Genomic DNA, 20,386 nt, shown 5'->3' with positions numbered 1-20,386 from the left:
ACTGAGCACCTGTTTGACATGGTCTCTCAAGTACTGACAAACTCCAATTGCTGCCACTGCAGGTTGAGCCACTGAACCTGCCAAGGAGAAAACGTTCAACAGGAATTCCAATTTTTTATCAGTCCCTAAGCATCTGAGCGTTGTCAACAGGACAAGTCAGACTTTTATTTACGGAGGCTATGGTGGCGTCAATTGCCAGTATACCCCACATCTTAGTAAATTTTTCCTCCATAGGATAAAGTGTAGAAAACTTTTTAGGAGGGAAAAAATGTTTATCTGGGTGATCCCGCTCAGAATAAATAAGCTTTTCCAGTAAACTATGAACAGGAAAGGCATATGCAGTTTAAGGAGGCTTCAGTTAACCCAAACAAGGAGGGTTCTTTAACTGACTCAGATACGAGCAGCCTGAATGTGGAGCGGACCAATCCAGCAAGAATTTGCACCAACACCTTCTCATTCTGAGAAGCTGAAGAGTGCCCTTCTAGACTTGATTCCTCAGAAGAGGAATCAGTCTCATCCCGGTCTTCTGAGGGGGATTTCTCTCCTTTTTCCCCAGAGTTCCTCTGTTTGAGGGTCCTGGGTGGCAGAGGGGGACCTAGTGCATTTTCCTCCACTGAGTGAAGATGCGATTAAGGCCACTAATCTTTCCTCTAATCCATTTATGGTTGAGGAAAAAAACCTCCTGCGTAATGTATACAGGGGCTGAAGTGCCAGAAACAGTTGCAGCCCCTGACCCCGACGGCTCACCCTGGCCAGCTTCCCCAAGTCCTTCATGGGGGGGAAGGTGCTGCAGAGGGAGGATCCTCAGATCCTGAGGGGGATCCCTATTTTTGGGGGTATTTGTACCTCTTCTGCCCATAGTGCCAAGCAACAAAGGTAGAGGTACCACAAAAATTCACTGACTGCTGAGCAATGTAGCAACTGCCGCTGCTACCAAGAACCAGTCTGGTGCTTAAGTAAATGCTGCCTGGAAATGCCTATGTCCCACACTCACATGTGCCTGTCTGCTCTGTGTCCCTCCATAAGCCGTGTGCACCTGAAAAAGAGTGCACTTTATAGCTTGTGTAGCCAGCGATGTGGACGTCTAACCACGCCGACGTCGTGTTAACGCTCTGCCCTCCTTTCCTCCGACCACCCCTTCTGCTTCCCCCCTCTTTTTTTCAAAAACGAACGTTTTCCCATGCGAGCAGAGGCTCTGAGCAAGCATGGTGGGGAGGCTAGGGTGGAGGAGAGAGAAGGGCCGGTGGATGGGAAGCCGCCGTAATGGCGGCGGCGGACGGCAGCGGGTGGTGCGGTATACTACCGCTCCCTGCTAAGGCTCACCCCAGCCCCCTAAGCCGTGGGGGGAGAATCCCTGAAGGTAAGAACCCCCCTACCTACATGGAGCATGGCTGGAGGAACGTACAGCGTGGACACAGACAGACAGATCAGGCATGAAAGGTATGTGCTCTTGACAGCACCCGGTGGCGACTTTAGACATAGCATACATTTACTTAAAGGAGAAACCTACTAGAATAAAAAAATTGAGGAGCTTATCTTATCCAGCTGCAGGGTTCTGTGTAACAGACCCAATCTTCAGTTCTCACAGTGGGCTTCGTTTAGAGAAAACCTTCAGAGACTGGGGCCCCATTGAAAAAGGGGGATCTGCAGTTCTGGGCCTGTAAAGCATCCCGTCAGGAATATGGCTGAAAAAAAACAAAATACTGGATCCCCGGGGTCCAGCTCTCAAAAAAGAGAAGCGTTACAGGTAAAACCTCAATTCTTCGGATACGAGGCCCGGGTACCATACAATTCGGCCTGGAAAAGACACCTTGAATGGATCCGGTTGCATGGCTTGCCCCAGTGAGGATATTCCAGCGGAGCTCAGCACAACTTTACTCGTGACCAACACCTAAGACACTGGCGAAAAAACTGAGGTACTCCCAGTAAGGGGAGGGATTATATAGGGGGTTGAACTTCCTGTCTAGGGTGTGCCAGTGTCCAATCACCTAGTGATACCCTATATAACCCATCAGTAATTACTGAAACTCTGTGTCCCGTGATGTGCGAGAAAGAAAACACACACACACAAAAACACACACACACACACACACACACACACAATTTACTTGCCATTTCTTGGAGGACACCCTTGGCAAGAGAAGTTCCTCCTAGCCAAAGCTCACATTAACATGCCACTTTCAGATCCATTGTAAATCTGCCAAGGGTTTCAAAATTACAGACACTGGATACTGATAACTTTTCACATTCAGTAAAAGAGTAAATTAGTAAGCTACAATACCAAGAAATATTGATTTACAATTTTATTCACATTTATACTTACCCACATGTTCTGTAAGTGAATATGATGTAACTTTCTTCATCAGTTCTTTCAACAAATGTTACACAGGTATATCTTTCCCAGTGTCTCATTGCTTGTTTAAAGATTGCTCTTTGAGGGCCTATAAAGAACAGACAAAACAAATATGAACTTTCAATGTTAATGTAAAAATGGCAATAAAAAAAGCAACGCAGTAAACTGTCTATACTATATCTTCTGTAAGTTTAGCTGGATTCAATAAAATAGCAATAGTCGGAAAATCCTTAGATGTGTTTTTGGTAATCAAAATGCAAGCGGAAAATACTTTAAGGGTGTTAACAGTAAGGTCCGTTCAATTTTCTTCTTGTCCCATAAATCCCCCGCCCAAATTAATGGTACAGTTGTCAGCAGGCAACACAGTATCACATTTTAAACTGCTTAACCGCCAACTCTGCAAGTCTAATAGGTAAAAACAGTGTAGCCATGGTGTTGCAGTTAATAACAAACAATCCGCCAAATCACCCCACTTCCAGACTTCATACATCACTTCCAGAGACATTTATGTTTTTATTGGGGGGGTACAACTTGGACAGGGATTAGGAATATGGGATGCCCATAGGAGAAGTTATTGCCATCATATTTAAGGATTTAGTACATTCTGAATAAAGTTAGAGCTGGAAGATTGAATGTGCAAATTGAATCTCCTCCTGCGGCTCAACCTCCGCAGACTATTCCATCTGTTATCCATCTATCCGACTATTCCAGTTCTCGTACCATCCGACCGTGTGGTGGGAGAGACATCACTAATGAGCGTGTAAAAGCAATGTTCTTAGATCTTTCACCCCCTGCCCATAACTTGTTTTCCTCCTGTACAAACTTTAAGTTTGTACAGGAGGAAAGCTGTATTGAAAGCTGACACATCCTCTTCTATTGAATAGTAGGGGCCCACTCTGAATAAGCCTCTCTACTGTGGCTCTGGTTGCTCGCTGCCAGTAGGCCTGAAGAACCTCTCCCCGGAGGCCCAGTGGGTTAAAATCATATCTTCTAGGAAATATGGACTACTGTTCTCAGCCAGCCCAACTTGCAAATCATGTGCCCGCAGGCAGCATCGACTTGACACAGATCCCCAGTGTCTCTTTTCTGCTTCAGGGCTCCCCATCATCCACCCTGTGCATTGATGAAGACTCCACTAGTGACCCTGTACTAGCAGAGTTCCCACAGACTCCTTGGCACTTCCACTGTGGTAACACTCACCAACCTTCCAACAGCCCTGAGTCTTTGATGAGGAACTTTGACTGGCCAATGGGTACTGATAGTTTCACCTGTCCCGCTGCTCCAGGAGTTCCCTGCCATCCGACCGTGTGGTGGCTGAGACATTGCCAATGACCGTGTAGAGGCAATGTTCGCTCACAGCTCCCTCCGGGCCTTCTCTTGTGATCGGCACACCCCTCCCAGATGGGGATGGCCTCCTGCGACTGTCTAACATGCCATTCCTCACTTTACCCAGCCGACTCTGACCCACAGTGGAAAATCACCTCAGCTTATGAGGCCCGCCCCCTGCCAATACCGACTGGGGATTGGTCAGGGCTCACACATAAGCTGCCTGACACTGCAGTTCCAGGCCCAGCCCCTTCTCTAGAACATTATCCTCAGAAACAGGGAAGACGCCTCACAACTGATGTGCAGGTGGTCACACCCACTGCTACTCTGACCACTCCCAGCCCCCAGATCAAAACAGACAGGCCTAGCATGCAGCATAGGCCTGCCTAAATTTGCCTGTGCTGGCTAACCAAGTAAAATAAACCTTACTAGCACCTACCTATTGGTAGAGGGTTCTAGAACAGCAAGCAAGGAAACCCAAATTTCAAAAAAAGGTTTCAACCATGTTTCTGCACAATTCTTTATCTTCCGGGACAAGATTTGTCAATGGCCTCGTAAAAGGACCCTCCTACTTGAGCGCCCGCTCAACTTACTAGCACAAAAACTGTCTTCTACACCCTTCTCAGCATCAATTATGAGCAATCAGAACACAAAGAAACCTCCAGCCTGGCTGCTCTTGGGCCCGAAGACAGATATTCAGACTTTCTTTCACAAGTCCAGAGACCACAGGACCTTCTGTAACTCAACCAAAATGGCACCTGACAGAACTGATTCAGAGGCCTCTTCCCCTGCTTACTCCACTTGCTGCCCTAATGGTGACAGTTCTGCACATGCAGAGTTGGAAGGGAGCAGGATAATTGTGAATGCCCGGGATCTCTGGAGAAATATTTTGCTCTTTTGGCCACCAAGAGGGACCTTGAGAACATGTTCAGGCACATGGAAAAGAGTCACAAAATGGGAATATGGCTCCCTTCTGATCCAGCCTGTATAACCATATGAAAGCTGTGGAAAAAGCCATCCTGGGGCTAATCGTCACCCTGAGCTACAGCCCATTGAAATTGATCACCATTACCATCTGCAATCTCTGGTCTTATGAAGAGGACTTGGAAGACCGATACAGGAGAAATTAGACTTGCCTGTAGGTTCTACCAGGGGTGACTTGGCAGGAGGACTTGCTGTCCACAGTACAAGGCATCTTTAAAATCCTGCTGGGAAACCCTGTGATGAACCGGGTCCATCACATACCAAGATAACTTAACCCTATGACTCGGGGCATGCTGTGTATGGTACATTTTTTTTCATACAGAATCTATCCTCAAAGCCAGATAAGGTGTCCATCGACTTTGAAGGAGAAAAGATTTGCTTGCACCCAGATCTCACGGTGAACCCTGGCAAAGAGAGGGTCCCTGCGTTCCAACACGAGCGCTGCAGAATGCTGAAGTTTCCTACTGATGGGGGTATCCATTTCCTCTCTTGGCAAGTAAAATGGCTGCTCCCATGTCCCCTGATCACCGGCTGATCTACCCACCTTTATAAAGAACCTTAGCCTTCAACCTGTGGAGCTAGAGCCCTGCCTCAAGCTCCTCCACCACTGTCTGTTTTCCAAGGCGCCAAAATGGGAGCCCTGGCAACAACCTGTCACCTCCTCCTGAAAAATGTTGAAGCACTCATCTAATAGTCAGGTGCAATAAAGTACTACTTCCTTCATGCACTGTTGTGATCAGTTTGCTATGCATTGTGTGCTGATGAGGCTGGTGGTCTGCTCCCACCCCCACTGACATCACAGGCTGCATTTGAGCCAGGAACTCCCCTGGCTTCTCTGTGCCCAACAGTGCTCTGGTAGGCAAGCTTTGTGCCTTTTACCGACCCTCATATCCCAATGTACTGTCCCAAACCTTTATCCCACTTGCACTCTATTCGCACCCTGGGAGTTAAGCTATGTGGTCTTTTGTTTCCAGCCACTTGTGTTCCATTCTGGGAAGAGTGCCACTCCCGGTTAATCCCTTGGTTGCTGTGGTGGTCATCTGGATACCTTCCTTCCTGAGTCCCCCTCAACCCTTGCTTCACAGTCAGCAATCATGGACAGCGTGCTCTTCTGCTGGACTCTAGTGGATCGGCCTATTGCTGTACGGTTAGTAGGAAAGCCTGTGTGAATCAGATGATCATGGTATTTCTCATGATGGGACATATCCTGCACATCACCACAGAACAGGCCTCCTTTATTGGCAGTTTTGTATTGCTCAATGTTTGCTGCTTGTTTCTGGGGCACGCTGCCCCACAAGCAGTTGCTCTGTTTAACTAGATCATTTAATGTTGGCCATTTGAAAAAGGTTTAGCATTGACCCTTCCCTGGGTCAATTCTATAACAGGAAGTTACCAAGGCACCCTCATATGTAGGCATTTTGCAGCTACATGATCTACCTAACTTTGTTCACAGACCTCCATGATGGAACCTACTGTATTTAATCTCCTCTTAATTTTGTGGTCCTTGACTGCATGCTTAGTCTTGCAGAGATTCGATGGAGATGTTTTTTTCTCTTCCTGCATCCCCCTTCATGCTGTGTGGCCCCCCTCGAGGATCTAAGCGGGAACTTGTACCAGCCAATACTTGCTTAGATATTTTCTAAATGCTATTGTTTAGCACATGTCATCAGGAAAGCTGTCTTCCCTCGTTCATATACCTTTACTTACCTAAAGTGGGTGCAGGCTCAGGAATCCCTTCGTCACTGTCTTCCATCAAATTTAGATCCCTGAATGTCAGGGGATTGAACACACCACAAAAATGATCCAAGCTTTAATAGGACATGCAAAAAGAGCGTCTTTAGGTTTTATTTCTCCAGGAAACACATTTTAAGGCATCTTCAGCACCAGTCATGCCCACTAGATATTATGCTGAATGGCACATGTGTAATACTGCTAGTAAGTCTTAGAGAGGTGGCCATAGGTTTTCAGTCCTCTCTCCTGGTCCTGGTCTCTGTTTTCAGGACTAAAGTGACCAAGTGTAGACTTCTCACATTCTTAAAATGTAAACTATATGACAAATTACCCTGCTTAAAGTGGATGTAAACCCGAATTTTTAATATATATATTTATATATAAAAGATTTCCTATCATTTGAGCCCAGTCTTGCCACAAAGTTAATCCAGCTCTGAGCAATCCTCATAAAACTTGACAAACAGAAAAACTTTGTCAAATCCTCCCCCTTGCTGTTAGTGACAGGTGATTTACATATCTCGTGCACTAGCCTAAGACATGCATTATTTTTTAATTCCCACTCCCACCCTTTCTTCAGCAGCTCTGCAAGGATTGGCTGTTCCACACCTCACCATGATTTGGCATGCTGAAGTCATGTGGTTACTTTCCTGTCTTTTCACTGAATGTTAGAGATCATAGCAGAAGTTCAGTGTAAGAAATACACAGGAGAAAATGCATATTGATAAGGGGAGTGTAGAGGTGGGCGGGGAGCCTACTGACATGACTCCACCCACCGAGCACCAGACAACAGACCCACCCACAGAATCTGCAGTTTTTCGGGTCTCATAACAGACAGAGGGGAAACATTTGACAGGTAAAGATACATGCAGGAAGCATCTATATCCTTATAGATAACCCCTATGGCAGTAGTTTAGAAAGGATGACATTGGGTTTACATCCACTTTAATGTTTACGCCCCCAGCCACACACAAATATCCATGTTAATAGCGTTACTGCAATGATTGGGGTACTCCAAGATGGGACAATCGTTTTCAGTGGAGACTTGAATTTAGCATTGGAACCTTCCCTAGATACCACCTCCAGTGACCTTCGTACCTCCGTATTGCAACTTAAATGGTCTAAAAATGCCATATCCACAGCCATCAACTAGTAGACATATGGCGAGTACTCTACCCCTCTACAAGGGATTTTATCTGACATTCTTTGGCACATCCCAGATATAGCAAACTCGACTATTTTCTGATCTGAGATCCTCATGCTTTAGATGTCAAACCCGAGTGCCAATGACTTGATACAGGGCATTGGGGTGCAGATCCCGACACAACTAGGTAAAACTATAGGGGTATCCCAAAAAATGTATACATAGTTAAAATGATTATAAAGTCAGTATTTTTTTTCCCACAGTTCACTTTTTAAATTTTTAAATAAAATACCGTATTTATCGGCGTATAACACGCACCCCAATTTAGGAGGGAATTTTAAGGAAAAAAAAACTTTTAGGAGGGAAGTTGAAGGGAAAAAAACTTACATTTAAATGCCCTTCATTGCAGCCTTGTCAGTGCAGCCTTGCCCCAGTGCAGCCTTGGATCCCCTGTCCCTGCTTCCAGGGCTTCAAAATCGCGGTCCGCGATTTGAAAATGGCGCCGCCGAAGTACACAGAGCCGGTCCTCGGCTCTTTCCGGCGGCTCTCGTTTACTTTCGGCTCCACTCGTAGTCCCGAGCGGAGCTATCCGAGTAGGTTCGGATAGCTCCGCTCGGGACTACGAGTGGAGCCGAAAGTAAACGAGAGCCGCCGGAAAGAGCCGAGGACCGGCTCTGTGTACTACGGCTCCGGCGGCGCCATTTTCAAATCGCGGTCCGCGATTTTGAAATTTGGACAGCTCGGGATCGGCGTATAACACGCACCTGCGACTTTCCCCTGATTTTAAGGGGAAAAAAGTGCGTGTTATACGCCGATAAATACGGTACATAAAACTTACCTTTTTATACTTAGTACCTCAAATAACTGCCACAACTGCAATTACTGGACACCTCAGAATCCACACAATATGGAGGATCACCATGTTAATGTACCAGGAGTGACAGTATGGTGTTGCTTTTCAGCACATTGATCAATTGGACCATGCTTTGATGGTAATTTAACTGGTGTACTTTGCTTGAACTTGCTGCTGGAATCGGTCATGTCACAAATTCAAAGAGATTTTGGAGATGAGGACTTATTGCCAACAAGATGGGGTGACCCCACGCTACCATAATGATGTAAGGGCCCATCTTGTTGAGAAATTGCCAAACAGATGTATTGAGCAAAGAGGTTCAGTAGAATACCCTTCACGTTCACCTCAATTTTCTTATTGAGATTTACAAAAGAAAGTTTATGCTTCAAAACAGGGAACCATTGAAGAATTAAAGAGTAGCCATTGAAAGAGAATGTGCCCAAATAGCAAACAATTATTGTCAAGGTTTGAGATTCTTTTGCTTCATGTTCAGCAATGCCACAGGCTCTAAAGTATTATATGTAATATATGTAATATATATATATATATATATATATATATATATATATATATATATATATATATATATATATATATATATATATATATATATATATATATATATATATATATATATAAGATATAGATATAGAGAGAGATATATTTTTTTTTTCAATTTGAAAGTTAGGCCCCTTTCACACTTGTGCGACTCGTCCTGCAACTTGTGAGACTTCAAGGTCGCACAGACTTCAAAAGTAGTCCCTGTACTACTTTAGTCTGACTTTGATGCCAGTTACACAGGAATTCCCTAAAAACACAGCTAAAAGCTGCTCGGCTGGGCACGAGGCAGGGATGTCCTTTGTCCCCTCTTCTGTTCGCCTTGGCTATGGAACCGCTGGCGGCTCAAATTCGTACATCCCCTTCCATCAATGGCCTGCCTATTGCTACCATTGAGGAACGTATTTCATTGTATGCAGACGACACTTTGGTGTATCTGGCAGATACTAATACATCACTTCGGTCGCTGTTGGCCGAGATTAATAGGTTTGGAGATTTCTCTGGATTCCGGGTGAACTGGGACAAATCCAGCCTGTTCCCTTTGGATTCAGCAGCAATCTCCCAGATCCACCCGGACTCCAACTTACAGGTAGTAACTTCCTTTCGATACCTTGGGGTATTGGTACAATCGCCTTTATCCACCTACGTTACTAATAACTTAGACCCCATACTGAATAGACTACAGGAACAAATTAAGCAGTGGATGGACTTGCCCCTAGATCTTATGGGAAGAGCAAGCCTACTTAAAATGATCTACTTACCAAAACTGCTATACGTGCTGGCTAACTCCCCTTGCAAAATCCCCAAATCTATTTTTAAAAGAATAGATACGATTTGTACAACGTTCCTGTGGAGTGGGGGGACCCCCAGGGTGGCACTGGAGACGTTAAGGCTGCCATCACATATGGCGAGGTTGGCGTTTCCAAATTTTTTTCTTTATTACTTAGCATCACAGTTAGTGCATGTGCATGATTGGCTATGTCTGGTCCCGGCAAATGCATGTACTACCACTGAGGGAGCCATTGCGTCTTCCATGGAAACTCTACATAACATTGTTTATAGAGGTAGAGTTCCAGGTCGACCAGGCACCTCTATGCTAGCAACTTCTCTTTTACTTTTTCGATATATAATTACAAAAATCTCTAAATATTCCTGGTCCACATCCCCAAATAATCCCCTGTGGTTCAACCCTACTTTGCAGGAACTATACTCATTGCCCGACACTCAGCGATGGCACTCTAAGGGAATAAAATACTTATGTCATTTGTATGATGCCCAAGGGTTTAAGACTTTTCAACAACTGAGCTTAGACTCTGGCCTACCACGCTCTTATTTGTTCCACTATTATCAACTTAGGCACGCTATAAGAGCTCAGTTTGGCTCCCTAAAGAATCCCATTAATTTGCCCCCACTAGAGAGACTACTAAGACAACCAGACCCTAATAAGCTTATTTCTACCTATTATGCGGCCCTAATGACGGACATTAACCCCCGATTTAGTAAAGCGCAGGAAAAATGGACATCCATGGACATCTCATTTACTGAGAAAGACTGGACTGAATTCAGAGACACATATAAAGCCACGGTCATTTCATCTAGAGATAGAGTTATACAGATTAAATTTTTTCACCATTCTCATCTTACTCCGGCTAGACTACACAAAATGGGGCTGAAGACCTCCGCTGAATGCTTTCGTGGTTGTGGAGGGAGTGCTGATTTCATGCACTGCTTCTGGACCTGTCCAGTGGTTCGGGACTTCTGGGTGGAAGTAGGCTCCTTCATTTCCTCTGCTTTAGGCCTCCCCAATATCATCCACCCAAAAAATGGCCTGTTGGGGATCTTTGGAGATTTACAACTACCAACACAGGCCAAAAGATTACTATGAATCCTCTACTTTTACTTTAGAAAGACCATCCTGATGTCATGGAAGGGTGTATCAACACCCTTGAAATCCCTATGGCTAAAATTAATCAATGATGTGATACCACTGTATAAACTTACTTTCGAAATAAGGAAACGGACAAAAACATTCCATAAAATTTGGGGTAGATGGCTTGCCAGCCCTTTGACCCTCACCTTGTAGGATATGTAGTTGGGGCATGTACAGGTCGCGCCGGGATAGTATATAATTTATGCAAATTATTGGTACCGTTATATACAGACGAATTGCTTGTATGAGTAGTTGCGTGCTAATATTAGCAGATGTACCAATGTCTGTCTCTGTTTATATGAGCTACATGTTATTACTGTTTACCAATGACTGACCGAGCATATTAAGTGGATGTTTGTTGTGCTTGTTTTGTACAACTGATTTGTAAAATTAATTAAAAATATCTTTAAAAAAAAAAAAAAAAGCTGCTCGGCTGTTATAACAGAGGAGCGGGAGGGGACATCCCCCCCTTCCACCACTCTTACCGTGCCTCCCGATTGCCAATCCGCCGCCTCTGGTGGCTAGTGACAGTCTGGAACGAAGCTGTAAGCGGCTTCGTTCCAGCCTCCTAATAAACACGGAAGCGACGTCACTTCCCGTTTACTCGGCTGCCAATGGCGCCGGTTTTAAAAGAATATACAGTATTCAGAATCGCCGAAAATGGCGATCTGAATACTTTGAAGTGCAAAAGAAGGATCGGGGGTCTAAAATACCCCCGATCCCTCCATAAAGAGTACCTGTCACCACCTATTACTGTCACAAGGGATGTTTACATTCCTTGTGACAGCAGTAAAAGTGATCAAAATTTTTATTTTATTTTTTAAACACAATTTATAAAAATAAATGAGAAAAACATTTTTTTTTAAAGTGCCCCTGCGAGCTCGCACAGCAAAGAAAATGCATAAGGAAGTCGCGCCCGCATATGTAAAGGGTGTTCAAATCACACATGTGAGGTATCACCACGATCGTCAGAGCAATAATTCTAGCACTAGACCTCCTCTGTAACTCTAACCTGGTAACCGTAAAAAAAAAAATTGAAAGCATCGCCTATGGAGATTTTTCGGTAACACAGTTTGTCGCCATTCCACAAGTGCGTGCTATTATAAAGCATGACATGCTTGGTATCCATTTACTCGGCGTCACATCTTTCACATTATACAAAAAAAATTGGGCTAACTTTACGGTTTCGTTTTTTTTAAATTCATGAAAATGTCCCTTTTCCCAAAAAATTGACAGTTACTTACCGATAACTGTTTTTCTAGGATATCTTCCAGGACGGCATAACCTGAGAGATGACTGGTCCACCTGACAGGAAACACAATCAACATACAAGGTTAAAAGGCCCCTCCCTTCCCCCTGCACCTCAGTTCTCCCAAAGTAATAGGTTATCCGGGTGACAGAGAGAAACTCTTCCCGTAGTACTTATATTAAAACATGGGTGGGAAGTAGGCCTGCCGTCCTGGAAGATATCCTAGAAAAACAGTTATCGGTAAGTAACTGTCAATTTTCTCTAGTCATCTTCCAGGACGGCATAACCTGAGAGGATGGACAAGGAGTTCAAGGCCTACCTCAGGGCGGGACCACCGCTTGTAGCACCTTCCTTCCAAATGTCAGATCCTGGGGCGACAGCAGTTCCACTCTATAGTGTTTCAAAAAGGTATCCTGCTTCGCCCAAGTGGCTGTGCGACAGACCTGTTCTATCGAGGCCCCAGCTCTCTCTGCCCAAGAGGCCGCCAAGGATCTTGTTGAGTGGGCCTTAAGGTTCCCTGATACTGGGCAACCGGTCTGCTCATGAGCCAATGTTATTGTCTGCCTAATCCACCTAGCCACAGTAGATTTAGACGCCTGCCCTCCCTTTCTAGGGCCGCTAAATAAAACTAAAAGATGATTCGACTTTCTGTAGTCCTTTACTCTATCTAGATATGTCAATAAACATTTCCTGACATCTAATAAATTAAATTTTCTCTCCTTCTCATTTTTAGAATTATCACAGAAGGAGGGTAAAGTGATCTCCTGAGATCTATTAAACCTAGATGCGACCTTGGGAAGATATAGTGGGTCCTGTCTAAGAACCACTCTATCCTCCAGAATCAACAGAAAAGGCTCCTTCACTGACAGGGCCTGTAGGTCGCTCACCCTTCTGGCCGTGGTTATGGCCAACAGAAACGCTAACTTAAGAGTCAAAAACTTAACTGAAATCTCTTGCTCTGGTTCGAAGGGCGCTTTCGTCAGTGCCTCCAAAACCAGAGATAAGTTCCATGGAGGAAATACATTCATTCTGACAGGGGTTACCCTCTCCCTTGCCAGAAGAAATCTCTTAATCAGAGGTTCTAGTGCGAGCCTCTGATCCAAAAATACAGATAACGCTGCTATCTGTACTCTCAAGGTGTTCGGGGAAATCCCCTGATCCACCCCTGCTTGCAAAAATTCCAGTACCACTAGTACTGAAGGGTAAGACACCTCCTTATCACGGCACCACTGTGAGAAGCAATTCCACACCTTGGAGTAGATCCTCCTGGTGACCAGCTTCCTACTGCCCAAGAGGGTCTCAATTACCCTATCAGAGCACCCCTTACCCCTAAGGATCTCCTCCTCAAGAACCATGCCGTCAGTTTGAGGAATCCCGGGTCGGGGTGGAGGACTGGCCCCTGTAGGAGAAGATCTCGTCTGATTGGAAGACGGAGCGGAGGAGAAATTAACCACTTTTTCAGAGTGGCAAACCAGGTCCTTTTTGGCCACCATGGGGCTATAAGGATCAGTCCGCAATCTGAGCGGGCCAATTTTTGTAAGACCCGTGGTATTAAGACTAGTGGGGGAAAAGCGTATGCTAGATGGAAGTCCCAGTCCTGAGACAGAGCGTCCACTCCCTGGGATCCCCCTTCTCTGTTGAGAGAGAAAAAACAATCCACTTTTTTGTTCCCTCTGTGGGCAAAAAGATCTATATCCGGAGTCCCGAACATCTGACTTATCTGGAGAAAGACTTCCTGATTTAACTCCCATTCCCCTTGAAGGATGGGTTGCCGGCTTAAGAAATCTGCCACCACATTGGCGGTTCCTCTTATGTGAACCGCCGATATGGACTGAAGATTCTCTTCGGCCCAGTTTAAGATGTTCAGGACTAGACTCAGTAGTTTCCTGGATCTGGTGCCCCCCTGACGATTCAGGTAAGAGACCGTTGTCACATTGTCTGACAGGACTTGGATCTCTAAGCCCTGAATCCTGTCTCCAAAGGAAACTAACGCCTGGCCCACCGCCAAGAGTTCTCTGTGGTTGGAGGATGCCCCTGCCTGAGAAGGCGTCCAGGCCCCCTGTGCCTGGATGTCCCCCAGGTGAGCGCCCCAAGCGCTTGCATCGGTAGTGATTCTTGTGGGATTCCACTGGTCCCAGGGTAAGCCCACCCTGAGCTTGTCCTGATCCAGCCACCAATCTAGGGAGGTCCTTATTCTTGTTGGAATAGACACCCTTGCATCCAATGACTCTCTCCTTTTGTCCCAGGACGACAAAAGGAAGAACTGCAGCTCCCTGGAGTGGAGCTGAGCCCAAGGAACCGCTGGAATACACGAGGTCATTAGACCTAGGACCCTCATGATATGCCTTCGAGAGCACTCCCTGGTTTCTTTTAAAGAGGATACTGCTGTAACCACCTTTAATCGTTTTTCCTCTGGAAGAAACAGTTTCTGAACCTCTGTATCCACCAGATATCCCAGGAACACTTTTATTTGGGACGGTGCCAGAGAAGATTTCTCTCTGTTTACTATCCAGCCCAAGGACTCCAGAGTGAAAATCACTCTGCCTACGTCTATCTCCACCTGCTTTAGGGATTGCCCATATACCAAAAGGTCATCTAGGTAGGGTATAAGGGACACCCCCTGTAGGTGTAGGTAAGCTACAACCTCCGCCAGGACCTTTGTGAAGATCCTTGGGCTTGCAGCTAATCCAAAGGGAAGAGCTCGGAACTGCCAATGCTGAATCCCTTCGCTCGTAAGGACTGCGAATCTCAGCAGGGACTGGTGTTCCCTGGTGATCGGGATATGAAGGTAAGCATCCCTTAGATCTATCGTGGCTAAGAACGCACCCCTTAATAGATGCCTGCGCACCGTGTATATACTCTCCATCCGGAAGCTCTTTTGTCGCAAAAACCTGTTCAACTTCCTGAGATTTAATATCAGGCGAAATTTCCCTGACGGTTTTTGAACGACAAATACATGGGAGTAAAACCCTTGGTAAAGCTCTTCCGGTGGAACGGGGATGATCACCTCCTGGAACACCAATCCCTGCAAGCTGTCCAACAGCCCTGCAGCTTTTGAAGTTTCCTTGGGGAGACGGTTCAGAAAAAAGTTTTGAGGGGGAGGGGAGAGAAGCTCCAAACGATATCCCTCTGTTACAATCTGCAAGATATAGGGGCTTTCGGAGATTCCCTTCCACTGAGGGACAAAGTGGGATAATCTCCCCCCTACCCTGATGCTGGCGTCACTTAGACTGCTTGGTGGCGTCTTTAGGTCCAGAAAAGAGCAGACTACCTTTTTGTGCGCTCTTTCCCTTTCCCCACCTCCTATTCGCATCCTTTTTTCCTTTGAATTGACCCTGGTTAACGGAGGGACGAAAAAACTTCCTGCCCCTTGCTCCTTTAGCTTTGACTGGGAACTTTTTTCCCTTTTCTGCTGACCTTGACAGCACCTGATCCAGGCCAGGTCCAAAGAGTTGTGAACCTTCAAAGGGCAAACCACATAGCCTTGATCTAGACATATGGTCCCCTTCCCATGATTTGACCCAGACTGCCCTTCTTGCGGAGTTAAGGAGGGCCGCAGATTTGGCTGTGTTCCTGACAGACTCCACAGCTGCATCTGCCAAATATGCCACAGCCTTACCTATTATTTCTAACGAGTCTGTGATTTCTTTGGAATCACTGCCTTTAGAAACATGGTTAGAAAGTCTGCCTAACCATGCGTCCACGTTTCTTGCCACGCATGCTGATGCCAAAGCAGGGGCCATGGCAGCCGCATTGGAATCCCATGCTCTGCACAAAAGCGCCTCCGCTCTTCTGTCCATTTGGTCTTTTAGGTTCCCTGAATCCTCAAAAGACAAGTCAGATTTTTTAGAAACCTGCGACAGGGCTGCATCTAACTTAGGGGTTTTAAAGAATTTCTGCTCTTCTTCCTCCCCAAAAGGAAACCTTCTCTTCCAAGTTTTGAGTCTAAGAACCTTTCTTTCCGGGTCTTTCCACTCTCTCAAAATCACCTCCTTTAGAGCCTGATGAACTGGGAACACCCTGGACTGAGGCTTTCCCAAACCCCTGTACATCTTGTCCCGGGCCGACGCCTGAACCGGAGGTTCTGGGATATCCTCAGAGGCATAGATCGCCCTAAGTAACTGCCCCATGTCTTCCACGGGAAAGAGGTGGCTACTAGCTCTAGGACTGTCACTATCCTGGCTATCAGCGTCTGTGTCTACACCTTCCTCTAATGAGTCCTCCTCGGACTCCTCTGGGTCCTCAAACTCCTCAACTCCCGAAGTGACAGCGGAAGGGGGTCCTTGCAAGGTTTTCTGACCCCTGTCTGAAAAACCTTCCTGAGAGGAAGTGCCTTCTCTAGAGGACAGGATTTCTCTATCCTCCGCTTTAGGAGCTATAGCCGTCTTAATAGACTGGAGGGTAGAAAGCATCTCTGACTGTACCGCAAGGAAGTCCCTCATAACCTGTGAGGTTTCCTTACTAGACAGTTTTTGTATGCACCTATAGCAAAAAGGTTTCCCATGGTCCTGTGGGAGCTTATCATTACAATTCCCACATCTTTTTGACCTGGGAGGGGGGGGATTTTTGCCCTTTATCTTGTGAGCCCCTTGAGCAGAGCTGCCAGGATCTAGGGAGACAAAAAAGACAAAGTCCAAACTTTAACCAGTTTCCTAAGACTTTGTCTGTCTCTCTCTCACTCCCCCCCTATGGTATAGGTAAGACCCCTCTTACTTCACCACAAAAAACGGAAGAGGACTCACCACCACTGGCCTCTTCCTGGGTTAAGGTTGCAGCTGTTACCTCCTCACCATCCATATCTGCTGCTTTGTGAGGTTTTCCAACCTCAAGAGAGGAGTATCGTGAGTAGAGGTCGACCGATATATCGGCCGGCCGATATATCAGCCGATATTTAGCGTTTTTTACTTAATCGGCATCGGCTGATTGTGCTGATAAAAAAGGCCGATTGTAACTTCAGCCATGACTTGCAAATGACTTCTGTAATAGAGTCAATGCAAGTTTCCTGAAAGTTATCTTCTCTCCTCCTCTGGGCAGCCTGCCAAGTCTGATAAGAAGATACATTGTATCTCTTCAAGTTCTTTTTTATCAATAGACTGAACTCCGTGTAGGAATTCTCAGTTTAACCATTTAAAGACTAAATCTTTTCTGACACTTGTTGCTTACAGGTAAAAATCCTGTATTTTCTGCTAGAAAATCACTTAGAACCCCCAAACATTATATATATTTTTTTTAGCAGAGACCCTAGGGAATAAAATAGCGGTTGATGCAATATTTTATGTCACGCGGTATTTGCGCAGCGGTCTTTCAAACGCAATTTAAAAAAAAAAAAAAAATACAGTAATGAATTAAAGGGGTTGTAAAGGTAAAAATGTTTTCACCTTAATGCATTCTATGCATTAAGGTGAAAAAACTTTTGACAATACCGCCGCCCCCAGCCCCCCCGTTTTACTTACCTGACGCCTCGAATCTTCGCTGCTCGTTCTCGTCATCTTCATTGCAGCTCAGCCTGGTCGCTGATTGGCTGCAGTGGATGGATTGAAAGCAGCGCAGCCATTGGCTCGCGCTGCTGTCAATCACATCCGATGACGCGGCGCGCCGGGGGGCGGGGCCGAGTGATACAGCGAGCGGCTATAGCCGCCGGCTGTATCACGGGAGCGCGCCCGCAAGCACTCACCACCATGCGAGGGAGCTCGCATTAAGGTGGTTAATGCTTGTGGGGAGGAGCTGAAACAGCCGCCGAGGGACCCCAGAAGACCAGGTTCGGGGCCACTCTGTGCAGAACGAGCTGCACAGTGAAGGTAAGTATAACATGTTTGTTATTTAAAAAAAAAAAAATAATCTTACCTTTACAACCCCTTTAAAAAAAAAAAAAAAACTAAACTAAGCAGTAAAGTTAGCCCATTTTTTTTTCGTCCAAAAGTTTTGATTACCTGTTTTTGTGTATTTAATATTTAAGATAGTTTTTTTTTTTTCTAAATTATACATACAAGTGAACTGATTGGAGGTTTGTTTTGTTTAATGTTTAAATGTAAAAAATTTTCTGTATCACTTATTACTTAAGGTTGCTTTCACACTGGAGCAGGCATGCGTTGATGGTAAAACGCTGCTAGTTTTAGTGGCGCTTTACCGTCATTTTAGAGGCACTATTCGGCTGCTAGCGGGGCGCTTATAACCCAGCTAGCGGCCGAGGAAGGGGTTAAATGCGCCCCTGAAGCGCCGCTGCCAAAACGCTTTGCAGGCACTTCGGCAGCGGTGCGCATTCATTTCAATGGGCAGGAGTGGTGGTATACACCGCTCCAAAGATGCCATTTGCAGGACTGTTTTTTACATCCTGCCAGCGCATCGCCTCAGTGTGAAAGCACTCAGGATATCACACTGAGACTGCAGGGGAGCCGTTTTACAGGCACTTTACAGGCGCTCTTTTTAGCCCAAAAGCGCCTGAAAAACGCCCCAGTGTGAAAGGGGTCTAACTGTTAGATTTTATGAGATGAAGGGGAAAAAAAAAAAAAAAAAAAAAAAAAAAAAAAAAATCGGCCAAATATATCGGCCCAAAAAAAAAAAAAAATCGGCATCACATATCGGAATCGGCCACCGCGATTTCTAAATATCGGCATCGGCCAGAGAAAAACCCATATCGGTCGACCTCTAATCGTGAGGCCTCCTGCTTTTCCCTGGAGCGCTGAGTGTCTTCTCCTATACACCGATGATCGGCGCCATTTTGTTGGAGAGCCGCTGTCTGAGGGAGGATTTTGGCCTCTAGTGTCCGAATCCGCCATTTTGGCATAGACCGGAAGCGGAAGTTACAGCACCCAGAACCGGAAATGCCGCCAAGGTACCGACCTGGCTGGCGTCCTCTACCCCCTCTGTGGCCTAGACACCAGCCTGAGCTCCAGTTCCTTCATCACCTCCGTACTTGACTGGGTGGAAGGAAAAAGCATGAGGTATGTGCTCACAGGAGTTCCGGGCTACCCCACTGTACCCGGGAGGCTCCTTGCCGGGGAAGACTCTCTCCCCCGGCCATTGGGGGGACCCCCTGAGAAGGACAGGGCCATGGCTGGACCCGCCACCCTCCCCGGCTTTGGCGTCCAGCCCTCAGGGGGGGGACCATCCGCTCCAAGCTTCAGGTCTGAGAAAAAACAACAAACGTTTCGCTGCCGGGAAACACAATCAAGAACTGAGGTGCAGGGGGAAGGGAGGGGCCTTTTAACCTTGTATGTTGATTGTGTTTCCTGTCAGGTGGACCAGTCATCTCTCAGGTTATGCCGTCCTGGAAGATGACTAGAGAAAGTTGCGTTTAAAACACCACTGCACAAATACTGTGTGATATAAAATATTGCAACAATCACCATTTTATTCTCTAGATTCTGATAAAAAAAATAGATGTTTGGGGGCTCTAAGTAATTTTCTAGCAAAAAATACGGATTTTAACTTGTAAACACCAAATGTCAAAAATTAAAGTTACGTACCGGTAACGTCTTTTCCTGTAGTCTTTCAGGACAGCCACAATAGAGAGATAGTCTCCTCCCCTTCCTCTGGAAACACTGCGCCAGCCCATAAATTCTCTCCTCCCCTGCCGGACCTCAGTTTTTTCAAGAGCACCTCCGGCCAGCTGGGGAGACACAAGAACACATTAATAACATACCATTCAATATCATTATCATATTGCGTTCTGGTCTTTAATAAGACCCCCCCAAGCTTAGGGTGGGTGACTAGGGCTGTCCTGAAAGACTACAGGAAAAGACGTTACCGGTACGTAACTTTAATTTTCCCTTTTCGTCATTCAGGACAGCCACAATAGAGAGGATAATCGAGCACTTACCAATTAGGGTGGGACTACAGCTTGCAGAACTTTTCGCCCAAAAGCCTGCTCACCTTGCGCCACCAGGTCCACTCTGTAATGTCTAACGAAAGTGGAGTAGCTGGACCATGTCGCTGCCTTGCATATTTGCTCTGGCGTTGCTCCAGCCTTCTCTGCCTGGGAAGTTGCCACTGCTCTGGTGGAGTGTGCCTTTATGCCTTTAGGGATCTCCTTCCCTGCTAAAGAATATGCCTGCCCAATAGCTAATCTAAGCCATCTGGCAATCGTGCGTCGGGACGCTCTGAGCCCCTTCCTGGCCCCAGAAAACAAAATAAATAAGAGAATCAGACTTCCTTATTGTTTTAGTCATCTCTAGGTATTGTAGGATACACCTCCTTGCATCTAAAAAATGAAATTTTAGTTCCCTTTCTCCTGAGGGATTGGAACAAAAAACGAGGGTAGG

The 20,386-nt window shown here is 45.9% G+C and overlaps 1 protein-coding gene across 2 annotated transcripts in view; it reads right to left on the bottom strand.

Moving 5' to 3' along the window:
• TLL2 (tolloid like 2) overlaps positions 1-20,386 on the bottom strand; it is a 323,112-nt gene that overhangs the window by 85,486 nt on the left and 217,240 nt on the right. For both annotated transcript variants that reach the window (XM_073596512.1, XM_073596513.1), the window contains one exon: positions 2,324-2,441. In XM_073596512.1, coding sequence (XP_073452613.1) covers positions 2,324-2,441 — 118 coding nt within the window. The remainder of the gene's footprint in view (positions 1-2,323; positions 2,442-20,386) is intronic.

This window comes from Aquarana catesbeiana, linkage group LG08, assembly GCF_042186555.1.
Source record: "Aquarana catesbeiana isolate 2022-GZ linkage group LG08, ASM4218655v1, whole genome shotgun sequence".
Classification (NCBI taxonomy): Eukaryota; Metazoa; Chordata; class Amphibia; order Anura; family Ranidae; genus Aquarana; species Aquarana catesbeiana.
This window is presented reverse-complemented; position numbering and strand designations above follow the sequence as displayed.